A 22,169-nucleotide genomic window follows, 5' to 3' on the forward strand; every position below is an offset into this window, starting at 1 on the left:
TGGCATATTACTCATTATTTTTTTAAAGCCCACAGGATTGTGCAAAAACCACCAGAGAAACCCATTTGCAGTGGTTCATTCAAGACATTGAATTCCTAGACAGGTATGAAAATATGCAGTCAGTGTGTGAGTGTGCATGGAGGTGTCTGGGTATGTGCACTTATTTACTCTCTAACCTGTTCTAACCTTTCCTTTTGGCGTGTGGTTTAGTTCTATGTGTTTGTGTGTGTGAGTTAGAGAAGGGGGGGGGGGGGGGGGGGGGGTAGTAGAGAGAAAGACTGAAAGAGAGGCAGGAAGCCAGAAAGGATAGACAAGAGAAGATGGAGAAAGAGACAGACGGACACGGACAGAAAGAGAGAGAGGGGGGTAGAAAGAAAGAGAGAATGACAGAGAGGCACAACGCAGAAAAGATAGAGACAAGAGAAGAGGGAGACAGAGACCGACACACAGAGAGAGAGAGACACTAGCCGTCATCCTCCATGGTTGTGGGTTTTAAGAGTAAACAGTGACTGGTGGAAACATGCGTCTAGTCTGATGGTGAACACAATATTGCATTACACTCATCAGTGTCTACACGACACACCATTAGTAGTTCTAAAACAAGGGCCTCCATAACTCTGAGAGCGGACAAATTCAACCAGATGGACCCTCACGGGCCTCTTTGGTTCCATTTGTACACCCTCAGAGTTACAGTCCTGCATGGGTCCATTTGGAACCCACTCATTCAAGGAACCCAGAGGGTACCTGGATCCCACTTTGAGATCCACTGGATTACACCGTTCAATCTCGCCAGCAAATCATCATCAATCATCATAAGATGAAATGAATGCACCTCCGTAGTAATGTTGTCTATTAATCAAACTGATTATACAATATTGAGCACGTTAGAGCTGATTAAATTAATGAGCAAGAGATGGCACATTAAATCTACCACCAAATCATCAGATTTGACTAAAACGCTAATAATAATGATAACTTTATTTATATTGATTTACTTGCGTTATGTTTAATCAGAAATGAGGAACCAAAAGTACAACCAGATGTCCCTCAGATATGGGAGGCTGATTCAGAATGCCTTTAAGTTTATGCTCCGTCATACGGTGGTGTTGCAATTAGCCGACCTGCAAGCTCACAGCCTCACGCCGCGTCATGGAGCTTGAAGATCGGCTATTTCAGTTTGCGACAACATTGTATGACACATAAATCAGGGTTAAAACCCCTCACCACATGTATATATGAACTGTGCCAAATAGACAGCACACAACCTATTACATCACAGGGTTCCCACGCGTTTTATCACTGGTTCCAGTGGTTTTAGCCAGGCTGTGGTAGTAATCAGATAAACAGGTCATAATCCATGGTTTCCTCAGTGGCTCGTAGATTGACAGTATACCACCGAGGGGAGGGGGGTATATTGTGGTTCTACAAACCTATTTCAGTGGAAATCAGGGCAGGTATACAAAGTACAGTAGATGGAAGTGGATAACTATGTTTATGCCAGTGTCGACTTCCCTCAACTAAACTACTTATCACAACAGTAAAGAGAAGCTAAAATGAACATCATTAGACAGTGTTGTGGGTGGTTTTATGCATGTGACTTGCATACATCCCAGGGGTGGGAGGGTGTTGAAGGGCTTAGTCAATCATTATAGCCAATGGCAGCCGCAGTCTGGTGTCCACGGGACCCTGGCCGGCCTGAGACCACTTAGGGGCCCCCCCTTTCTCCCTCTAAACTTTGGAGGCTGTATTTTAGAGACTTGTATTTGTGTGTTTCAGAATCTAAAACGCACAAATACAACTGCATGCTGGTGCCACAGCCATAACTCACTTTTACACATACCATTGAATGTACACCACACAGCCGCCTGTCTGCATTCATAGGAAACCCAAACACCATAGCATAATTATAGTGGTCGAGCAGAAATTAACACCTCTTACAGACTTACAGGATTGACAAAACACAGATCATTTGGAATTGGAAAAGACTGGAAATATGCAATACACACACTTCACATTCAATCAAAATCACACACGCTCATTATATTATGCTCGTTAGTTCCGGGTCAGTGGTTTGCGATCCATAGCTAACTTTTCTCATTTAGAACAATAATAATGACGGTCAGAGAGTGACCGGTTTATGACCTCAGCAATGCACGTCTATTTTAAAAGTTGTTTTCATTCATCAGCAGCACGCCTGACAAACCCGTTCACCCCCAAAAACATCATGTGTATAAATGCCCAAACTCTCACACAGAACATGAAATTAACCATCGCCCCCTCCTTCTCTGGAGAAAAAGAAAAATCTTAAAGCCCAACCATTTTAAATGCATAACATGTCACCAGACACCAGATAATTTTCATTAAACCCATCAAAACCAGGAAAGCATCTGTGTAATTTTAGATTTGAGCTTTGGCTATTAAAAAAAGAAAAGAACTGGGGGGAAAAAAAGTCTACAAGCTCACAGGTCTGTCCTCTCATCATGCCAGCCAGTCATCCTCATCATCCTCCACCAGTTTGAAAATGTAGTCCTAAACCTGCCATGTTGAGGACCAATCAGGTGTCGCAAACAAATTAATTTGTTCTACGCCAATCAGACTGTTCCTCCTGAAGTGGCACTTGCCCCAAGTGCCATAATAATTTCTCAACTAAACTGACTGACAGGCTGTCTGCTCTCTACAGTATGTGACAGACAGCCGTGGTTTTCTCATACGGTTTGTAAACACTGGGATAAATGGGCTCATGGTTTGAGTGGGAAGTGAAAGATTGCATGGAAATGCCAAGTTTGGCTACAGTTTGGAATGCCACTGTCGTGTGCCAAACGTAAACTGTGCGCTCTGTAGCAGGGTATTTGCGGTCTAAAAGCGTATGTTTCACGGTCACCTAAGCCGGGAGCCTGAACCGTCATGTCTGTCAAGTCATGTTAACGCAAATGAATAATATTACTCGTTTAAATAAAGTAAGTTCCAGTGACAGACATATCGCAGTCAGTGGGATTGAAGTTGGTTAATGTTAACCAGCTTATTCCCATCATGTGCATAGCATAGGAAATTGGAATTAGGCTAGTGATGGACTTGTAGACAAGACATGCCAAACTTACCCCAATAATGATTTTACAGTAGTTGGAGCTCCTCTTTCTGTCCTGCCCACTGTTATCCAGCCTGGCCGAGCCGAACAGCGCGGCAGCGTGTTCAGCAGAACGCTCGTCTCCTTTGGAGATCTCCATTCTCTCATGCGTGATGCGTCCCGATCAGACTAGGCTGCAGGTAGTTTATAATGGGGCTGGATTGTTTGGAAACACGTACAGCTCCTTGTTGCAGTCAACTCTCTGCTGTCTGTGTGTGTACTGTGTATGTATAGCTGCAAATGACCTTCCCCTGCCTCCGTTTAGCACCGCCTTGCTCTTGACGTCTGCCATTAAGCCAAGTTCATAGTAGTGGTCTGCTCTCTGACAGCACATGTGCCACCCATTCCCATTGATTGAAAAAGTCTGCGAGGGAGTAGCCTACAGTAGGAGTTGTTTTATGCTGCCGAGTCTGTCAGTCTGGCAACAAAAATAGATCCCAAATTTGACCGACGCCAGGCTTTTAGCGTTAAACAAATCTCCTGCATGGCTATCAGCAGAGCCTTAGATATAGACAGCAAGCACTATATGATTATCAATATAATTATAAAACAACTAGTCAACTATACCCACCCAGTATGGCAAATTCATTGCCGACTGCCGAGGGTAAATCCACACACCGCACCCTATACCTAACATGTTATTCTGTCAACGTGCATTGCATAGTTATGAACAGAAAAGGGCAACATCAACTAATCTGTACAATATTCTGGTTCAAAATGATTTGATACTGCATGGTCCTTATTATCCTCGCTCGCGTCACCAGACTTTCCACCTCGGGAGGAAATAGGTCCTCAGTTCGAAAATAACATTACCGGTAGTTTGTGTGTGAGATGAAAGCGCATCGAACTGTCGCCATCTCTCGGTAGCCTAAAATTAGAACATGCATGTTATGCGACGCATACACCACACAGTTGTGGAAAAAGTACTCAAATGTTTTACTCAAGTAAAAGTATATCAATACTGCAATTTAGAAATACTAGTTACAAGTAAAAGTCTGGAATTAAAAATGTACTTGAGTAAAGTACCAAAGTATTGGCATCGAAATGTACTTAAAGTAACAAAAGTAAAAGTACTCATTATGTTAAAAAAAAACAAATCTATTTTCAAAATCTTTTGAAAATAGCAGATCTACAAGCTCACAATGCGTCATGATACAAAGCATTGTGATCTTGTAGATCAGCTATTTTCAAATGGCCAAAATGTATCTAGGTGTGTTTATTTATTTTTATATTTTTTATCCCACGATTTTGTAACACATTTTTCACTCCTGTGTCAATTATCTAATGTGATCCTGGGCTCTACTCGCCCTCTTGAACTCATGCTTTCTTCATGCATGAGTGTCCAAGTCGCTCGACCTTTGCACCTGACAGGGGGGAGTTTCCCTGGTTGGACGTGGCGCATGGAAGGAGGAGGATTATTGCATGTTTTTTGTGGGGGTGCCTACCCTGGGGGACACGGGGGGAATATGCAAGCTCCTCACGGAGGGGCCCTTTCGCCAGCCCTGCCTCGGGTATGGGCACTGATGACGCGGAGGGGAGGACACGCTGCCAGCGCCCACAGTGTCCAGAGCGGGAATCGAACCCAGGACCTTCTAGCTGTGAGGTGACAGTGATGTGACTGTGATGTGTCCGAGCACGGAAATAGCGTTATAGCCTTTGTTCACCACCAAGTCACACAGACACACAGGCCAGGGAGGAGGGCTTGTACAGTACAGTACAGTACAGTACAGTACCACTCACTTCAGACGGGTCTGATTTTTAAAGTACGTTTTCAAATTAAAGTAGTGTAGTAAAAGTACAATGTCCATACACCATATTGTACGACGAAGTATAAAATAGGGCAAGCATAGAGTTTGAGGCCTAATGTGGTGAGGTAGAGAACTCGTGTGAATTACGGAAGCAACCACAAGATGGCGATGCTGCAATTCTATAGAATATAAAAAGGAAGGCTGCAGTGTTTATAGCAGAAATCCCAGGTTTTTAGGTGACCCTAAACTACACTTGTGTGTGTGTGTGTGTGTGTGTGTGTGTGTGTGTGTGTGTGTGTGTGTGTGTGTGTGTGTGTGTGTGTGTGTGTGTGTGTGTGTGTGTGTGTGTGTGTGTGTATGTGTGTGTGTGTGTGTGTGTGTGTGTGTGTGTGTGTGTGTGTGTGTGTGTGTGTGTGCTCTCTCTCTCTCTCTCGAATGCAGTGTGTGTGTGTGTGTGTGTGTGTGTGTGTGTGTGTGTGTGTGTGTGTGTGTGTGTGTGTGTGTGTGTGTGTGTGTGTGTGTGTGTGTGTGTGTGTGTGTGTGTGTGTGTGTGTGTGTAAATGATATCCTATGTAGAGTGTGTGTTTTTGCATGCGAGCACATGGTATGCACAAATAGGCCCTACCATGGTATCGAATGGGGCGTCAGTGGCCTAAATGCATATCAAACCAGGGGTCCTTGAAGTGCATGTGCACTGCTGTAGATTGCATCTCCGCAGTACAGCAGAGTACATACAGCTGTCCCTATTACGCAGAAGGAGAAGCAGAATGATGACCTTTTGAACCTACACACTCAGCACTTGTTCCTATCACACGTTCCTCCTCCACTGTCCAATCTTAATCAGGTACATGAACCACTGACACCCTTTGATTCATTTTCATTCATGCATGTATGTATGTACAGTAGTCACACTGCATGTATACCGTACAGACAGCCGAGGACAAGGAGAGTGGCTTTAGCCATGCAGGCCCGCAGCCCACAATGAGCTCTCCATAATGTATTGGAAGGAGCTGCCGTGTGCATGCGCTTTAAGAATACATCAGCTGACAGTTATAAGCACATCTGCCCCTCGAGAGCCACTACTGCAGCCACTTGTGAGTTGAATAATTCATTCAACTTGGGACCGTAGGCCTACTCACCACAAACGTATTGATGTGATGGTCGGTCGTATGTGTCTGCTCTACACGCCAGTAGATTCAGTGTCACTAGTAGACTGCATGCCAGTAGTTTTAAAAACATGGCAACATGTCATTTGAAACATTGGAGATTCAAATAGACGTTTCCTGAATAATAATATTAATTATCTAAAAATTATCTAAAAAAACAGGTTTTGTGATGTCAAGAGTGGAAGCAGTCCACTCTGATGAACTCACCCACTCACCCAACTTACGCTCTGTGTAAACAAATACTATGACGATAATGATATCATCAAATATCCTTTAGACCTGAGGCGGATTCCACAAATGCCTTCTAAATCATCAACACTTTTTTCAAAAATGTTCAGAAATATCAGATGTACAAGCTCGCAGCACGTCACAAATGACACAGATGCGTTACCGGTATTAACAGATTAATATCATATTTTACAGTCGAGAGGCTTCTGTAGTTTTTAATGGCATCCCCCTAGTATCCCCATTCACATTCAGTAGATCCCGTGATCCTTTGTGGCCAGATGTAATTTCCTGGGGTCTATAGGACTATAGTAAATAATAATAAAGAAATCGCTGTAAAATGTAAAAAAATAAATAACAATGTTCGAATGCCCCCGCCCCCGTCAAAAATAGCTAATATTACTAAAACGAAAGAAAGCAGCAAATGAAAATAATAATAATAATAACACTCTTTTACTTTCTCTAATAACAACCTAAAACATGAAACTTGGTTGAAAAAATAAACCCAAAGTTGTCCTTTAAGCATTTTATATACAGTATATCTATTGTAAAGAACATACAGTATTGTGGGTTTGTATATTGGCAAATTTCGCTATATCTGAAAAATGATTGAAGGCATATTTAAATTTGAGCCTGTAATGACTGAGTAATCGCACGTAAAAAAGCTTTTACTAATGCATTCTTTCCTTTCAGTCAGAAATGTTTTGCTTGGGGTTTTGACCCGGTGACACAGTATGTCTTCTAAACAGGAGTTTTACGTGTGTTTCCAAGCATTAAACGTTGTTTACATTTGAGTTAGATAAATATTTGAATAAAACAGGTCTTTAATATGAGTTATGATGGGCCAAGGAAGTTACTGCAATGCTTATTTTCCATCTACACGTCAAGCATGTGAATCCAACACAACCTTAAGACCAGTGGTGGAAAGTAAAGTGCATTTACAGTACTCAACTACTGTACTTTAATTGAGTCTAATTTCCACTGCTTTATACTTTATACACAAACTCAAAGGGAAATACTTTTACTACACTTATTATTTCACAGCTTAGTTACTTACTGTAGTTATTACTTTCCAGATTTATTACAAGACACACATTGACCAATTAAGCTCTATTGTGCTATTTTCCATACAGTATAACAGATTATTATTATTAAATACTACATTTTACTTTGATACCAATACTTCTGTGCTTTTACTCAAGTACGGTATACGTTTTGATTACAGGACTTTTACTTGTATAATAATAATAATATTCTTTTTGTTTTGTGGTATTTCTACTTTTATTGACTGGAACTTTAAACTTTTGGAGCACCACTGACCACTCTCGTGGTGGAGATCAGTAAAGGTCTACCTAAACGACAGACATCCAGACTTTACTTGTGGAAGTGTTGTGGAAACTAAAGCAGTCATTACACGGTCCACGTTTTGGCGTCTGAAAAGCTGAAGGATAAATGTCCCTACACAATACGATACTCCTGACAAATAACTCATCGCGTGCAACTTGACCTGCAACGTGACCTGCCTGGACACACCTGGTGTGTGTGTGTGTGTGTGTGTGTGTGTGTGTGTGTGTGTGTGTGTGTGTGTGTGTGTGTGTGTGTGTGTGTGTGTGTGTGTGCGTGCGTGCATGTGTGTGTGTGTGTGTGTGTGTGTGTGTGTGTGTACGTGTGCGTGTCCGGTCAGTTGACCACCCCAAAGAGATGATTACGCTTTGGGTCAAAATGTCAAAGGTCAAGGTCACAAATAGAGAGATGTAATACAAGAGGTGTGGGAGTGAGCAGGCTTTGCAGCCCCCACAAATTTGTTTAAAGGACAACTTTAGTTTTTTTCATGTTCAAGGTTCATGTTTTAGGTTGTTATTAGAGAAACTAAAAGGTGAGTGTTAATTTTCTTTCATTTGCTGCTTACTTTCGTTTTGGGGATTTTAGCAGTTTTTGACAAGGGGGCGGGGGCATTCGAGCATGGGGCTAAATATGTATTTTTTTACAAAATATTATGGCGATTTATTTATTTATTATTTACTATAGTCCTAATAAACCCCAGGAAATTACATCTGGACACAAAAGATCACAGGATCTATTGAATGTGACAAACTGAGCCTATACACACAGTATAAGCCTTCCCCCAGTAGGCTATACCTTCACATTCAGTAGATCCTGTGATCTTCTGTGGCCAGATGTAATTTCCTGGGGTTTATTAGGACTATAGTAAATAATAAATAAATAAATCACCATCAAATTTGGTAAAAAAATACATATTTAGCCCCATGCTCGAATGCCCCCGCCCCCCTGTCAAAAAGAGCTAAAATCCCTAAAACGAAAGAAAGCAGCAAATGAAAGAAAATTAACACTCACCTTTTAGTTTCTCTAATAACAACCTAAAACATGAACCTTGGTTGAAAAAAACTAAAGTTGTCCTTTAATTTATCTTTAAGTGCCTTGTGCTTTGTGAAAAGTACCTTGGACTGAAATGGGTTGGACAAATCAACAAATCGTCTTAACTTCGGGATCGTTCGATATTAACAATGAGGAGTCATTGGAGGATCTTAAAGTGCTCTGATATAAAACAGTGTGAGCCTCCCATGGCCATACTGTATATTGTATTGTTGTACAAGTTGAATTGAAACTAGAATGATGCAATTAGCAATTGCAAGTATGTGTTGAAACCCCATAGACCCCATGGACCCATTAACCCCATAGACACCATACTGTATATGTACAGATTCCAAAAATAGTTTTTTATATATTTAAATTAAATATTCTTTAGGAACATGTCCTGTGATCTACCTGCACAGCCTTTGTGATCTACTGGTAGATCGCAATCTACCTTTTGGGCACCCCTGCCCTACGTCATAGAGTACTGTGTCACCCTCTACGACATAGTAAATGTATTTTGCCATTGACTTGGCCTGCTACATTATGTCATGGGGGGGAACACACAAAGCCACATGTTGGAGCATCTAGCGCCGCACAAAATTCAATTAACTTAACGCTTTGTGCCTGTGTCAATGGAGGCCAGCTGATTCACACATTATTTTTCAAAATGTCGAGTCATGTCACTGAGGGTGAAACTGCACAGTCAAATTTGCTGTGTTATTTATGGGTTGTTGTCAGAGGCCTGCAGAGCTGGATGAGGGTCAAGGACATCCCTGTTGAAACACTGTCGCCCCGCGTTACACCCTCTGTTTATAGTGGGATTCAATGGATTGGATATTTTTGCCTTTTCCACTTTCCCAGACAGTGTGAAAGCTGGCAACCATCTGGCGAGGAGGGCTGAGAAATAGAGGCAGGCAGGCAGGCAGGCAGGAAAACAGCCAGACAGGCAGACAGGCAGGAAGGCAAACAGACAGTCAGTCTCATGTCCAGTCAGCAGATTAATTTCCCAGCAGGAACGCTAAGGATGTGTGAACAGCCTCATTATGGCGTGTCAGCCATGTCACACAGGGGGATCCAGCCCTGTCTGTCATTAAGCTTACTGTACTTCCCAGAATAGTCGACGTATCACAGATGCAACGTGTTTTGAGCTTGTAGATCAGCTATTTTCAGGCCACAAAGCTGTTGTACCATGGAGCATAAATTAGGCTCATATCCGAGGGGACTCAACTCAAATAGCCTTGCTCTTATTTATATTCAGATTATTCACCCTTATTCATTTTCTCTGATGAGCTATGTTACTTTGTATTTATTGATAATCTGACATGAACGAAACTTCAAGGGGTATACCACTCATTTTCAACAACACATTTCAACAACTATGTCATTAATATACTTTAGAGTTGTGTGGAAATACTTGGTCATGACGCCATTTATACTTAAATTCAAAACCAATAATGTAATTTAATTTAATAAAGCCTCACTATACAGTATGTAACCTTAATACATTTTAATTTTGTACAATCTGTAGCTAATTTCAATTGAATTGTATGGTAGATATGTTAATACAATATAGTAAGCCTTGCCGAGCCATAAGGCCCATAGGGTAGGAGCCTATCTCCTGTTTCTGGACATGACGCTAGTATGTCGCAGGGACCCCCAATCCAACCCTTGATACTTAGTGCCAAGCAGGGAGGCACTGGGTCCCATGTTTCAGAGTCTTTGGTATGACTCGGCCTGGGATCGATCCCCGAACCCCCAGTCCCGGGGCGGACACTCTAACCACAAGGCCACTGAGCTGGTAATACAATATAACTCATATACAATTGATGTTGTATTTTGTCCCCCCGCTCTTCTATTGAGACATTTTGATCATTTTGGTCATGTCTCACCTAGACACAGGATCTGACACGAATTTTGAACTGATGGTCAATATTAAATTTATCCCAGAGAAAGCAGGCAGACTCTATTAGCTAAAAACTGCCAGAACGTAAGCAACTAAACCTGGTTCAAATCCTGGATACAAAGAGGAAGTTATAGTTGCTTTAACCTCTTCAAACCCAGACAAACATTGTGGGTGGACAACATCATGACATGTCATGACAGAAATGACAAAGCAACTATTGATTGACGATTCTGATTAAGTGACAGGGTTCGGTGTGTAAAAAACACAGAAACACATGCATTGTCAGCCCTACTATATATGCTGTATGTAATAGCTGATCTACAAACTCACAACATGTCATATTGCAGCACATTGTGAGCTTGTATACATCTGCTATTTTTTTCTTTTTTACAAAAGCAAATGTTTTACAAAAAGTGTATTTTTAGACCCTAACCTGGCAGACTGCCAGTAGGGTTAGGATAGGGTTTACACTCGTGAGATTAGCTCTGGACAAACACACAGACAAACAGATAAAGAAGGCTAGCCTCGTACAGACAGAGCCATGGCGCGGAAAACACTGAACCTGAACACTGTGCGTTTGTGTGTACAGTTAGCGGGAGAATATTTTGGATGATCAACGGAGCAACTATTGAAGATATGTGGCCAATATTAGGAGTTATGTTACTATGATACCAGGTTATCAGAGCACACCGTGAGACAGAGACTGTATCGCTGGAAAAGATGAGAATTGTGAATGGAGTAAGAAAGCAGCTGTCCTGGAGAAATGGAAAAATATAAGCCAGCCACTAACCATTGTATTCTAACAGTACTTTCAGTTTAGTTACAATAGTTTTACCTCTAATTGGTTGAATTGTGTTTTCTGCATAGAAATTAATGGAGAAAGTGCATGTCATTCTGATTGGCTACGCAGGGCGCCATTCAGGCTCTGCAGCTCTGCGATGAGCTGCTCCAGCTCTGTGACCCTGTCCCTCAGGTTGTCACTGAGCTGTCCTGTGGTCACTTCAGTGTACGTTTGCTTGGCTTTGGTGGCCAGACACCTCAGACTGAGGCGTGTGGAGGAGAGCATCTGGAGAGCTTCCTGGGAGTCAGCCATTTTCTTGCTGCACCCGATGGCGACGTGTCCCATGTGGACGGCTCTCTTTATAATGTCCTTGAAGGTGGCAGTGTCCTTCTCCCAGCCGCTGACCTGGACTTGGCAACGGTGAGCTTTTGACAGGAACTGCAGTGACTTTTCATTATCATCTGGGTCAGTGCTGTGGCCATCGCCATACAGCTGCGCATACATCCGCCACGTTTGGGCGTCGGAGCTGTGGCAGGACGTGACACGGCCCATGAGCTCTCTGAGTTTGGGGCGGAGAGACGCCATCTGCTCGCCGCGGTTATCCTTCAGGTTCTCCACGACCGCCCGCACTAGAATCTCCAGAATCTGGTTATCTTTGTATTTCTCCCTGAGGTCCATGAGACGGTGGTAGGCCGTGACAGCTTCTCTGAACTCCCCGATGTCAATGCACACGCCGATGAAGTTCTCCCAGATCTGCCAGTGTTCAAAGTTACACTTCAGGGCTTCCTGCAGGGTATGGAAGGCTTTGTCCTTCTTCTGAAGGCGAATGTAAGCTGCAGAGAGGTTGCTCCAACCCTCTGCGTTATCTGGCTCCAGTCTCACGCACCACTGAAAGGCCTTGGCAGCACCCTCACAACGCTCCAGGGCAAAGTAGGCACAGCCTAGGGAGAACCACACCCCGAGCTGTAAGGCGTTGATGCGGACAGACTGCTCAAAGCAGTCGACGCACTGCTGGAACTCTTTGTTGCGCATGTGCAGCAGGGCCTTGGAGCGCATGGCGCGGGCACTGCGCCCACCCGAGAGCTCCCACGCCCGGTCGTAATACTGCTGTTCCCTCTTGACATCCCCCAACAGACAGTACAGACTGGGAGTCTCCTTCTTCTCCAACTCCCTCCGCAGGATCTCCTCTGCCTTGCCATGTTGACCTATCCTCTCGTAGCAGATAACTGCATCTTCCCACAGTTCCAGTTTCTCATAGATGAGCAGAGCCGAGCTCGTACAGCCCAGGTCTGTCAACAGGTTGGCCAGCTGTTTCTGGACGTCCCACCTGGGCGGAGCCTGACAGCAGTAGAAAACCTTGAGGCGTTCAATCACGGGGCAGCTCTTGTCTTCAAAGTGATCCACTATGGTCTGGATTTGCTTCATGGCTCTTTCTACCCGCCGGGAGCTGCCTTTCTCCAGCTTGCTTCTGAGACAAAGGGCTGTTACCTCTATGGCCCAGAACTTTGGCTGAGACAGTATGCTAGTTGTGAAGGCCAGGAGTTCCTCCTCAGTTAGTCTATGGACTGGGTTGTTCTTCTGGGAGTCAGTGCAGACACCCAGGATGAGAACCTGCTCCTCGGCACCGAGGTCAGGTAACTTGTACCGATCTGGCTCTGCTAGGTTGATCTGGTTCAGCACTGTGTCATCGTGCAGGTCATTGTCCTTTGGCAGGTTGGCAACTGGGGTAGGGGTCAGGGTCAGTTCGTCAGAATCTGCCAGAATGGGTGAGTCATCCTTCCGCTTGACTGCCAGTAGGAGCTGTGCCAAGAAGTTCTGCTGGAACCGGGACCGCTTCCCGAGTGCACCAGTCATTCCCATCTCCAGACCAGACAGCTCCTGGGCCTTCTGGATGTGTTCCTTGGCATGTTCGTTTTCATAGTAGGCTAGGTGGGTGTAAAAACACTCCAGGTGGAACTGGATGGCCAGGTTCCTGTGGCGTCTGTCCGAGAACAAAATCTCACACTTCGTCACTTTCTCCATGCTGCTTTGGGCCAGGGTGAGAAGCTGTTTGGAGCAGGCCTCCAAGACCTGCTGGTGAAGCTTAACATAGCGCAAGGTCCACCAGGGCAGTAACTGGAGGCTGTCCATCTTAGAGGAGCAGTTGTGCAGGAGGACTCGGGCCAAGAGGAGGAGGAAAGGATTCGCCACCAGGCTGTACACCGACTCTCCGTCCAGAAGCAGGCTATTGTGAAGTGCATCAGTCAGGTCCTGGGGCCGGGGGAAGGAAGACAGCAGAGCTGGAGGCAGCAGGTCAGGAACATGGATGGAGACAGGAGGACCGGTCCAGTTACTCTGGGCAAACAGGTGTAGGCAGGCCACAGCCAGAACCATCACAGTTAGCTGCCTGTTGGCCTTGTCGCACTCTGTACCTTTAGCCAAGAAGGCCAGGACCCGTCTCTCCATGTAGGCTTCCATGTCCTTTATGTCACCGCAGCTGTCATCTCCTCCACCCATCAGTTCCAGCATCTGGGGGTTCAGCAGCACCGCCTCAAAGTCCCCCTCTATTAGTGACTGTAGCAGCGGGCCCACAACGCCATCGCTGAAACGCTCCTTCTTCCATCCTGTTGTCTTGCTGGGTGTTAAAAAGCCCCGGAGAACTGCGATTTCTACGTCTTGCATCGGCACCGAACCACTGTGTGTTTCTATAGGGAACTTATGTGACATTAGGATTCTCCAGTCAACATGGTTGGGTTTCAAAGTTAACAATTAGAGACTTGATTTGATATGCCAATAGTGTGTAGATATTAGTATTGACTGACTGTAATCAGGAACTGATCTGCTCTTGTGACGCATGGATGATTGTGTAAAGAGTTTTGGGGAGCCTTTAAGGTGGTCTGCATTGTACATACATGTTAGCCTTGCCCAAATATGAAATTCAGGGTTAGACATGCCCAAATATAGGGTCCATCCACAATAAGGTCACAAAGAGTCAGCCATGCCCAAATATGGTTGTGGTAAACTCCACAATAAGGTCACAAAGAGTCAGCCAGCCCAAATAAGGTTGTGGTAAACTCCACAATAAGTTCACAAAGAGTCAGCCATGCCCAAATATGGTAAACATTGTAAAGATTGTCTATTTCACATTTTCCCTCCTATGTCCAGCTTTTCATGTATGTGCACAAACTTTGTCCTACACAAACATTAAATTCCCTTTGACAATGAATGGACAATTTTACGTCATAGTGTCTATTTTACGTCATGATGATGTATGATAATAAGAGCGACCCTCACTTCACACAGGTGTGATTTTTTGCATTTTTTTTTTAGGAAGTTATTAAATTGGGAACCACTGATCTAAAGCAAAACCAAAAGACTTAACAGAGTCAGACTAAAGGACAAGCCCAAGCATGTCAATGAACTGAAATCAAGCTGTGAAGTGATCCTATGGGGTTACCTATATAGACATAGAGCATCAATAATGCATGGACTTTGACCGGACGGAGTTGAAGCTGGCTGGGCTGAAACCGAGTCCACAGTACGTGAACTGTTCACCACAAAACATATGCTGCACACCTCTGTGGAAAGTGACAAAGCTCCAACAGGAATGGAAAGTGTCAGAGGTGAGACAGTGAAAGGCTGATATCGACGGGAGTCAAGCTGTTGACTAGGCTGCCCCAGCCTGTGTGGTTTCTGGTGTAGAGGGGCGGGTGCCGGCGAAAACAGGTGGTGGATCCTATTGGTTCACCGATCTTAGACTGTTATTGGTTAGTGAAATAAAAGTTGACTCTCAGTTCCAGATTTTTCCCAGGCTTTTCTTTTCTACCCGAATGCGAACGGAAATAAAAGCCTGGCTATCTGTTGACAAACAGCTAATGTACTACTGGACAGGGCTAGATTAAAGCTGATCGAACACCTCTGTCTGCATCAGTGACGATCTAATCGTTGAACACTGCCATTTGCGTTAGAGCCAAGACGATCGGTTTGGCCGATATATTGGCCATTTACTTGCCTTTCTTTTTATGCCAGCCGCCCGGGCCGGCTGATATGAATGTAAAGGAATTAATTAAGTAATTCCTTTACATTCATATCAGTCGGCCCGGGAAGGGTAATACTTCACTCCCCCTGATTGTCATCTGTCATTCCGTCTCTGTGAATAAAGGCGAAAACGAAGAGAATACTTGATGAATGGAATAAATTTGAGGTCCAAGATTAACAACAGCAAAACTATGTATATTGAACAGTGCATGTTGTTCAAGTTACTAGTTACTAGTCTGAAAAAGTAACTAATTACTCTACTAGTTACTAAATTATGAAAGTAACTAGGAAAGGAACTGATTGGAATAACATGTTCAAATCCTTCCATGCGCTACGTCCTAGTGGGGAAACTCCCCCTGTCGGGTGATAAGAAGCGGTGCATTGAAGGAAGCATGCATGAGCTCAGTTCGGGGTTCTCCCCACAGGTTGTTGGCAGAGGGAGTATAGCGGCCATTAGGCAATTGGCACTGGGTGAAAAAATGGGTTACAAAATCATATATATATATATAGCCTACATAATTTATGAGAAGGTAGAGGGATATAATGAATCAGAAGATGCTCCTCTTTTCTTACCCCAGACTTTAAATCAACTACAAATGATTCCCGAGCACGGCACGGCTGGGGCTCTCCGCTCCAAGAGATGGGTCAAATGTGGAGAACAAATCTTACATGTATGTGACAAATAGTAGGACTTTAACTTTTTAGAGTGCTAGTGACACAGGCCCTTTTATATCTAATTGGGTGTAGCCAGAAAATCTGTCTAAACTACTGTAGCTCAAAATAATCCCAATTTAGTGGTGTCACATGCTGAAAATAGCTGATATACAACCTCACAATACGTCGCACCCGCGACACTTTGTGAGATTGTATATCGGCTATTTTTTGTGTCTCATGGGCATGGCTACAGGAGAGGTTGCTATTCGATTTAATTGTCTGTGCTCACAAATAAATTATGTGAGAGATCAACAAAGTGACACTATACCAGTATCATGCAGGTTATCAGGGGTCATCTAATTACCAAAACCATAAAGTATGCAGTCTGCAGATCTGTAATGGATAGGGCGAATAAATTATCATCTACTGTATGATTATCCAGCAAGGCAAGTTTAAAACACCAACAACAACAACGACGACGACGACAACAACAACACTACCACATTAACCTACTGTTAAATAACCATAACAAACCTAATCAACCACAATTAAATGCAATTATGCAATTCGACCTGTTGTGATGCTTTGTTTTTTTATTTACTTTACTTTTAATTCTTCTGAACGTGTTTTTATTAAGACTTGTTACAGGGTAGTGTACATGTGTTATGTGACTTGCTAATTAGTTTTTGTTGTTGTGTGGATCCCCAGAAGACTAGTTTCTACCTGGCAGCTAACATGGATCAAAATAAAGAATACTAATAAGTATTTCTTACTAATAATCGTGAATTAAATTGTTCTGTGGAATTGTCATTATTTATATAGGCTAGAACTAAGTATCTATATACTGTATCTTTCTGTCTTTGTGAGATACAGTAATGTATTCACAATTTCACAGTATGTGACTTTCCCCCATACCCAGAACATTTTTGACTTTTTTTTAATTAATAATCTAAATCTGCAAAGTACAGTAACTAAACATTCCAAAAATTGTTATAAAAAGTACTACAGTAGTAATTATGAATTATAAAGTATCAAGAAGTGAGAAATACTTCAAAATTGTGTGCAGTACGTGAGTAAACGTGATTAGTTAATGTCCACGAGTGATGCACATCTTATACTTTAGCCTTAATGACAATGGTTGTGTCATTGTGGAATGGAATAGGACAAAACGGGCAGCCTTGGTCACGACCAACACACATCACTGTCTACGTCAGACAGATATTACATAATATTAGAACATACAGTACTGTACATAGGCAATGACATATGTGACAGTGTGCATTAGAGGTGATGGCTGAATAATTGAAGCCCGTTGTCGGTATATGTCCTTGGCATGGTGGTGGACCAAGTGAGTACTCAACCCTCTGTACTTGAGTCAAAGTATACTCCTGGTCACCACTCACCAGTGAAACTTGTTCTGTCAAATTTGTCATTGGGTTACCGTAAAAGTCTGTGCATATAGATAATATGTGCATTCAAAAGCACAAAGTACATTTTCTTTTTATTATCAATGCATTGCTATATTTTTCTCCTGATCCTCCTGAAAGTTTTCAGAATTTCCCCCCAGAATCTCAAAAATACAATATTTGTCTTTGAAATGGCTAAGCATGTAATAAATACATACACAATCACATACTCAAGTAAATTATGTACCTAAGTGTATACAGTAATCAAGTAAATATACTTTGTTACAGACAGTCCACCACAGGTCCCTGGCAATACGAGAGAGCAGCGCAGACAGCAGCATAGTCGCTGAGGTAATTTGAATCCATATAAATTAACCTTAATACCTTGATGTCTTCAATTACTGAAGTAAACTTAAGCAATTAAGCCTCAAGCTTGGTTAGAGCGGTTAGAGCATATGCCTTTCATGTGTCAGGTGGTGGGTTTGAATCCTGCCTGGGCAACGGGTTCAATCATGGGTTCAGATATGAGTCTCCTGAGGAGGTGGATCGTATCATATCCAACAACCAGTAGTACATGGCTGCAGCTGGGTGGGCTCGTTCGCCTTGCTACAGAAGTCCCTTTGGGACAAGACACTGCGCAACGACTCTGTTCATTAAGAAAGGCAAATGTGTAGATTTTTTATTTTTTTGCTTTAAGTTATTTAGCCTAAGACCCAGCGTGCACAGTTGCAGCTGCGCTGTGCTCTGGATGTTATGTAATTTTTCACCTGTACACTCATTATATAACAACAGATAAATGTAAGAAAAGGCTCCTTTAATGCAATTTTGTTCCAATGCATTCATAAGGGCTGTGGTTTATCATAATATGCCAGTCAATTAATTAACAGCCAAATTAATCACATGTCTTAAAGCGCCACTTCACCCCTTTTGTAACCAGATCTTATTTGAATTATGTTTTGGACACAATAAATACTTTCTTGCGGTTTGTATGTGTGTAATATATACTTCATATATAATAATAATTATTTGTTTTTAGATATTTTAGTCATGACGCCATGTTCATGACCAAAATGTGGTTTCACTTCCTTCCTGGACTACAAGTCACAGTGCACCAAAGCATTATGGTTATTGTAGGAATTCAGCAGTCCAGTCAAACCCTAGTCAAACACTAGTCATTATTTTTCTGGCACATTTCAAATTATGCTACTAGCGGTGAAATGTCCCTTTAAACCTGTATGCTTCATTGACTCGGGTCTCCCAGGGGTTTATTTCTCTCTCCTGTTCCCCTCCACACTGAATCTCTTCACCAAAAATAGCTAATCTAAAAACTCACAACGTGACAAATAATTGTGGGTGTGTTTCAACTGAATGTTCGCCTATTATGACATGCCCAGAATAGGGACGCTATAGTATAGAGGGTTCATGTGGGTAATTAATTAACACAATTAATCAAGACAATTAACACTGCCTCCTCTCGAAGGAGATGTAATGAATTCTGAAATGAACACATTCCGTGCAGAATCCTTTAGAACCAAGATTCACGTGATCGAGTGACGTCTCCCAACCTAACCTATGACTAAGGGAGCAGAAATAGCCACCTAGCGTGTCACTGCCTCCGTACATGCCATCCTGATAGGGACAGGTACGGTGGCACCACAGCTAATGACGAGAACAGTGATTCTCTTTTCAAAATATTTTTATTAAATTTTCAATATTTGACCCTAGCAGGGGGCAAATACAACCGCTCCTTGAAAAGGCAAACAAAAAGGATTAAACAGCACAGCAGAATAAATACCAATAAAAACTGGCATCAGAAACACAATCTAAACTTAAAGACAATAATGAAATAGCTTAGCTGTGTCGACTGTACAGGTTAGAGTTATTCTCAACCTTTTTTCATTCAAGGACGCCCAGTTTGATATGCATTAGGCCACTGACTCCCATTTGATACCATTGTTTTATCTCTGTGAGTCGAAGAGATTTACAGAATGGTTTTAAAGATTGGGTTCACAGACTGTAGCCCCAATCTACACTGTAAAATCATCAGTGTTTATTTAACTCTGAGAGCGTACACCCATCTCAGAGTTACAGTATACCATTTGGACATCTGGTGGTCCCCAAACCTGACATTGAGAACCAGTGAAATGGAACAACCCATCTCCCCCTTCCACCCAACCCGATTGGAGAGTTGTTGTTTTAGAATAATTAGAATATCCAATGACAGCAGGCGAGGCAGTGCAAATGACGGACAAATGAAAGGCTTTAATTGGATGTCAGTGGGAAGCATGGAGGCAGCTATAGCTGAAGGGCACTCAGACAGGGCACCCGTCCCAGACAGTAGCGCCAAGAAGCGGAAAGATGCTGCTTAGAGCAGGCGTCTTTTCCGGGTTTTTAAACAGCTGGGTGGATGGAAATGACGCGTGTGCACGACTGCAACTTCACACGTAGGCAAAAAACGGAAACACTTTGCCGACGCGTCAAGTTGCAGCCACCAGCTGTTTTAAAACCCGGAAAAGACGCCTGCTCTTGGCGGCATCTTGACGCCTCTTGACGCTACTGTTTGGGTACAATGATACTCAGTCGTGACAGTTTTCTGCCCCATGAAGGGAGGGACTTTGAGGCCATCTCTGGTCTGGCCCCATCATAATATTTCCGACCTATATACACAAGCCATATGTACCAAAGCGCAATTTGAGATTTGAAGCTCTTCCTAAAAAACAAAAACAAAAGTTGATTCGCATTCAGAGCTCCGACTCCCTGGAATGCTCCCTCTCTAGAGATCAGGCTCACAGAGTCTGTGCCCCCGGTTCAAACTCACCTCTACAAACCTGTGTTTTAACCTATTGTGTCCTACTGCATTGCTGTGTAATGTTTTCTCTATTTTTAATGTTATTTGTATTTTATTCTCTATTTTTGTTGTGTTTTTGATTCTCTGTGAAGCACTTTGCAACTCTGTTTTGAAAGGTGATAGTAATAATAAGTTAATAACGCATTATTTACTCTCACTAGGTGTGCTGAAAACAATTTACTCTGCAGCAAAGATCACGTTTGCTCAGTTTCTGCTGAGAGGCAACATCAGAGTCACACGTGGCACTGGCCTAAGAGAAATGAATGTAACGGTCGTTTCGCCAGGTGGCTGAATTGTCTCTGCGGGTCAGAGGACACAACACTTTTCAAACAGAATGGCCCAAACAGAAGACCCGCTCAAGTGAAAGAGCATGAATCACACATGGCTACATCACAGTTTAACTGCACACACGCTGAGACACCCTGCTGGGTTCCCCCTGTATTCAGTTAACCAGCTGACAAACAGTGACACGAAGAGCACTTCCTATTGTGGGGTTTCTTTAGATTGCATCCAGCATAGAAATAGTGAAACAAGGAGCACAAGTTTTTGTTTTCCAGATGTATTTGTTCCAATGTTAAATGACAAAACCAACAGCTCTAATGGGCAAATTGGGCATTCTGTTTCCTCATGGTATGAGTGTAGTGGTATGATAGCATCGATTGTGCAAGTGCTTGTGAAGACATTATGAGGACTGTTGGGTCTACAGTTGGTAACAGGAAATGAAGACAGCTGATGACATAATCTTGTTAACTTCCTCCTCATACAGGCCAACGGTTCCATTGCAAGTACGACATAGTTGTGTAGTTCTGCCTATACACACTGATGAAGATTTGACCCCCACACGGACCCCCCGGGACACAACACGGCTCGCTGGAACTGGGCCGGCACCCTGGCCGTGTTCCTGGGGGTCTACAGTACATTACAGTACAGTATACAGAGCACAGTACAGTAACTATAAATCACACAGGGGTGATTTTATGAAACTAACACTTTGCAGATAGAAAGAGGATAATTCAAGCTTTTCGAACAGCTGCAATGTTGATGAGTTGGATGTTGTTTAATACAATCAGATAGGACATTTCTGTTTGGATGAATGAGCTGTCAATGGGAAGTTGCACCTCGTTAGCACCTTGATGGCAAGATGGCAGCTTAAGCATAAGATCAATTGATGAATTGACTCTGAAAAAAGAATCACAGAAGAAAGGAGCTTCTTTCTATGGCTTTACTTGGATTATGTGCAGTCTACAAAACACATCTCTTAGAATCATCATACTCAAACCAATTATCAAATTATTCTTACATAAAGAAACATACTGTTCAAACCTATATACAGTAGGTACAGAACAGCCAACAGACCACCATAAAGTAGCCTATAATCACAGATTAGCACAACATAGACAATATAACTGCATAACGATAAAATATAAAATCAAAACGCCATTTTCTACAACAAACAATTAGACTTTTACCGTTTACTGTCATATACACAGTCAGAGAGGAAAAAATAAAACATTGCTCCTCATGTCAAACAAAGTAAAAACTGAGCATGCATGCTGAACCTAATAATTCATTAGTTGTTGTGTCAACGAGGACCTTCTTACTGTAAACTCGAACCACTTAAACCCTGTTCCTGTTCTTTGTAATGTTGTGCAAAGAATAGCAAAACTATCCAACCTACAAGCTCTGGGTTGAACCTGACAAACACGTTGATATACACTGTATCTCATGTACAATGCATTGGACTCTGTTTCACACCGGAATGTCTAATCTCATGGTAATATCTGCTGCTATGTTAACCTACCTATACCAAAGTGCTACCAGCTTTACGTCTAACCTTATTATGTACCTTTTGTCTAACCTGTACATAATATACAGTACCAGCTGGATATACAAGATATATCTTAGACTTTTGCATATCCTT

General features: G+C 42.7%; 2 protein-coding genes across 2 annotated transcripts in view; both read right to left on the minus strand.

Moving 5' to 3' along the window:
• The window catches only part of enpp1 (ectonucleotide pyrophosphatase/phosphodiesterase 1), a 74,426-nt gene extending 71,090 nt beyond the window's left edge, over positions 1–3,336 (minus strand). Inside the window, exon 1 of the mRNA XM_083789912.1 lies at positions 3,099–3,336. Within this exon, the coding sequence (XP_083646038.1) occupies positions 3,099–3,224 (126 nt within the window). The 5' untranslated portion in view covers positions 3,225–3,336. The remainder of the gene's footprint in view (positions 1–3,098) is intronic.
• An 8,095-nt stretch (positions 3,337–11,431) lies between these two features.
• On the minus strand, positions 11,432–13,984 carry LOC310876779 (tetratricopeptide repeat protein 27-like; the record flags this gene model as incomplete). Its single annotated transcript, XM_083790433.1, has 1 exon — positions 11,432–13,984. One exon carries the CDS (start codon positions 13,982–13,984, stop codon positions 11,432–11,434), a length of 2,553 nt encoding a protein of 850 aa, XP_083646559.1.
• Between the last annotated feature and the right edge of the window lie 8,185 nt (positions 13,985–22,169).

This window comes from Protomyctophum parallelum (assembly GCF_964188405.1).
Source record: "Protomyctophum parallelum genome assembly, chromosome: 19".
NCBI lineage: Eukaryota > Metazoa > Chordata > Actinopteri > Myctophiformes > Myctophidae > Protomyctophum > Protomyctophum parallelum.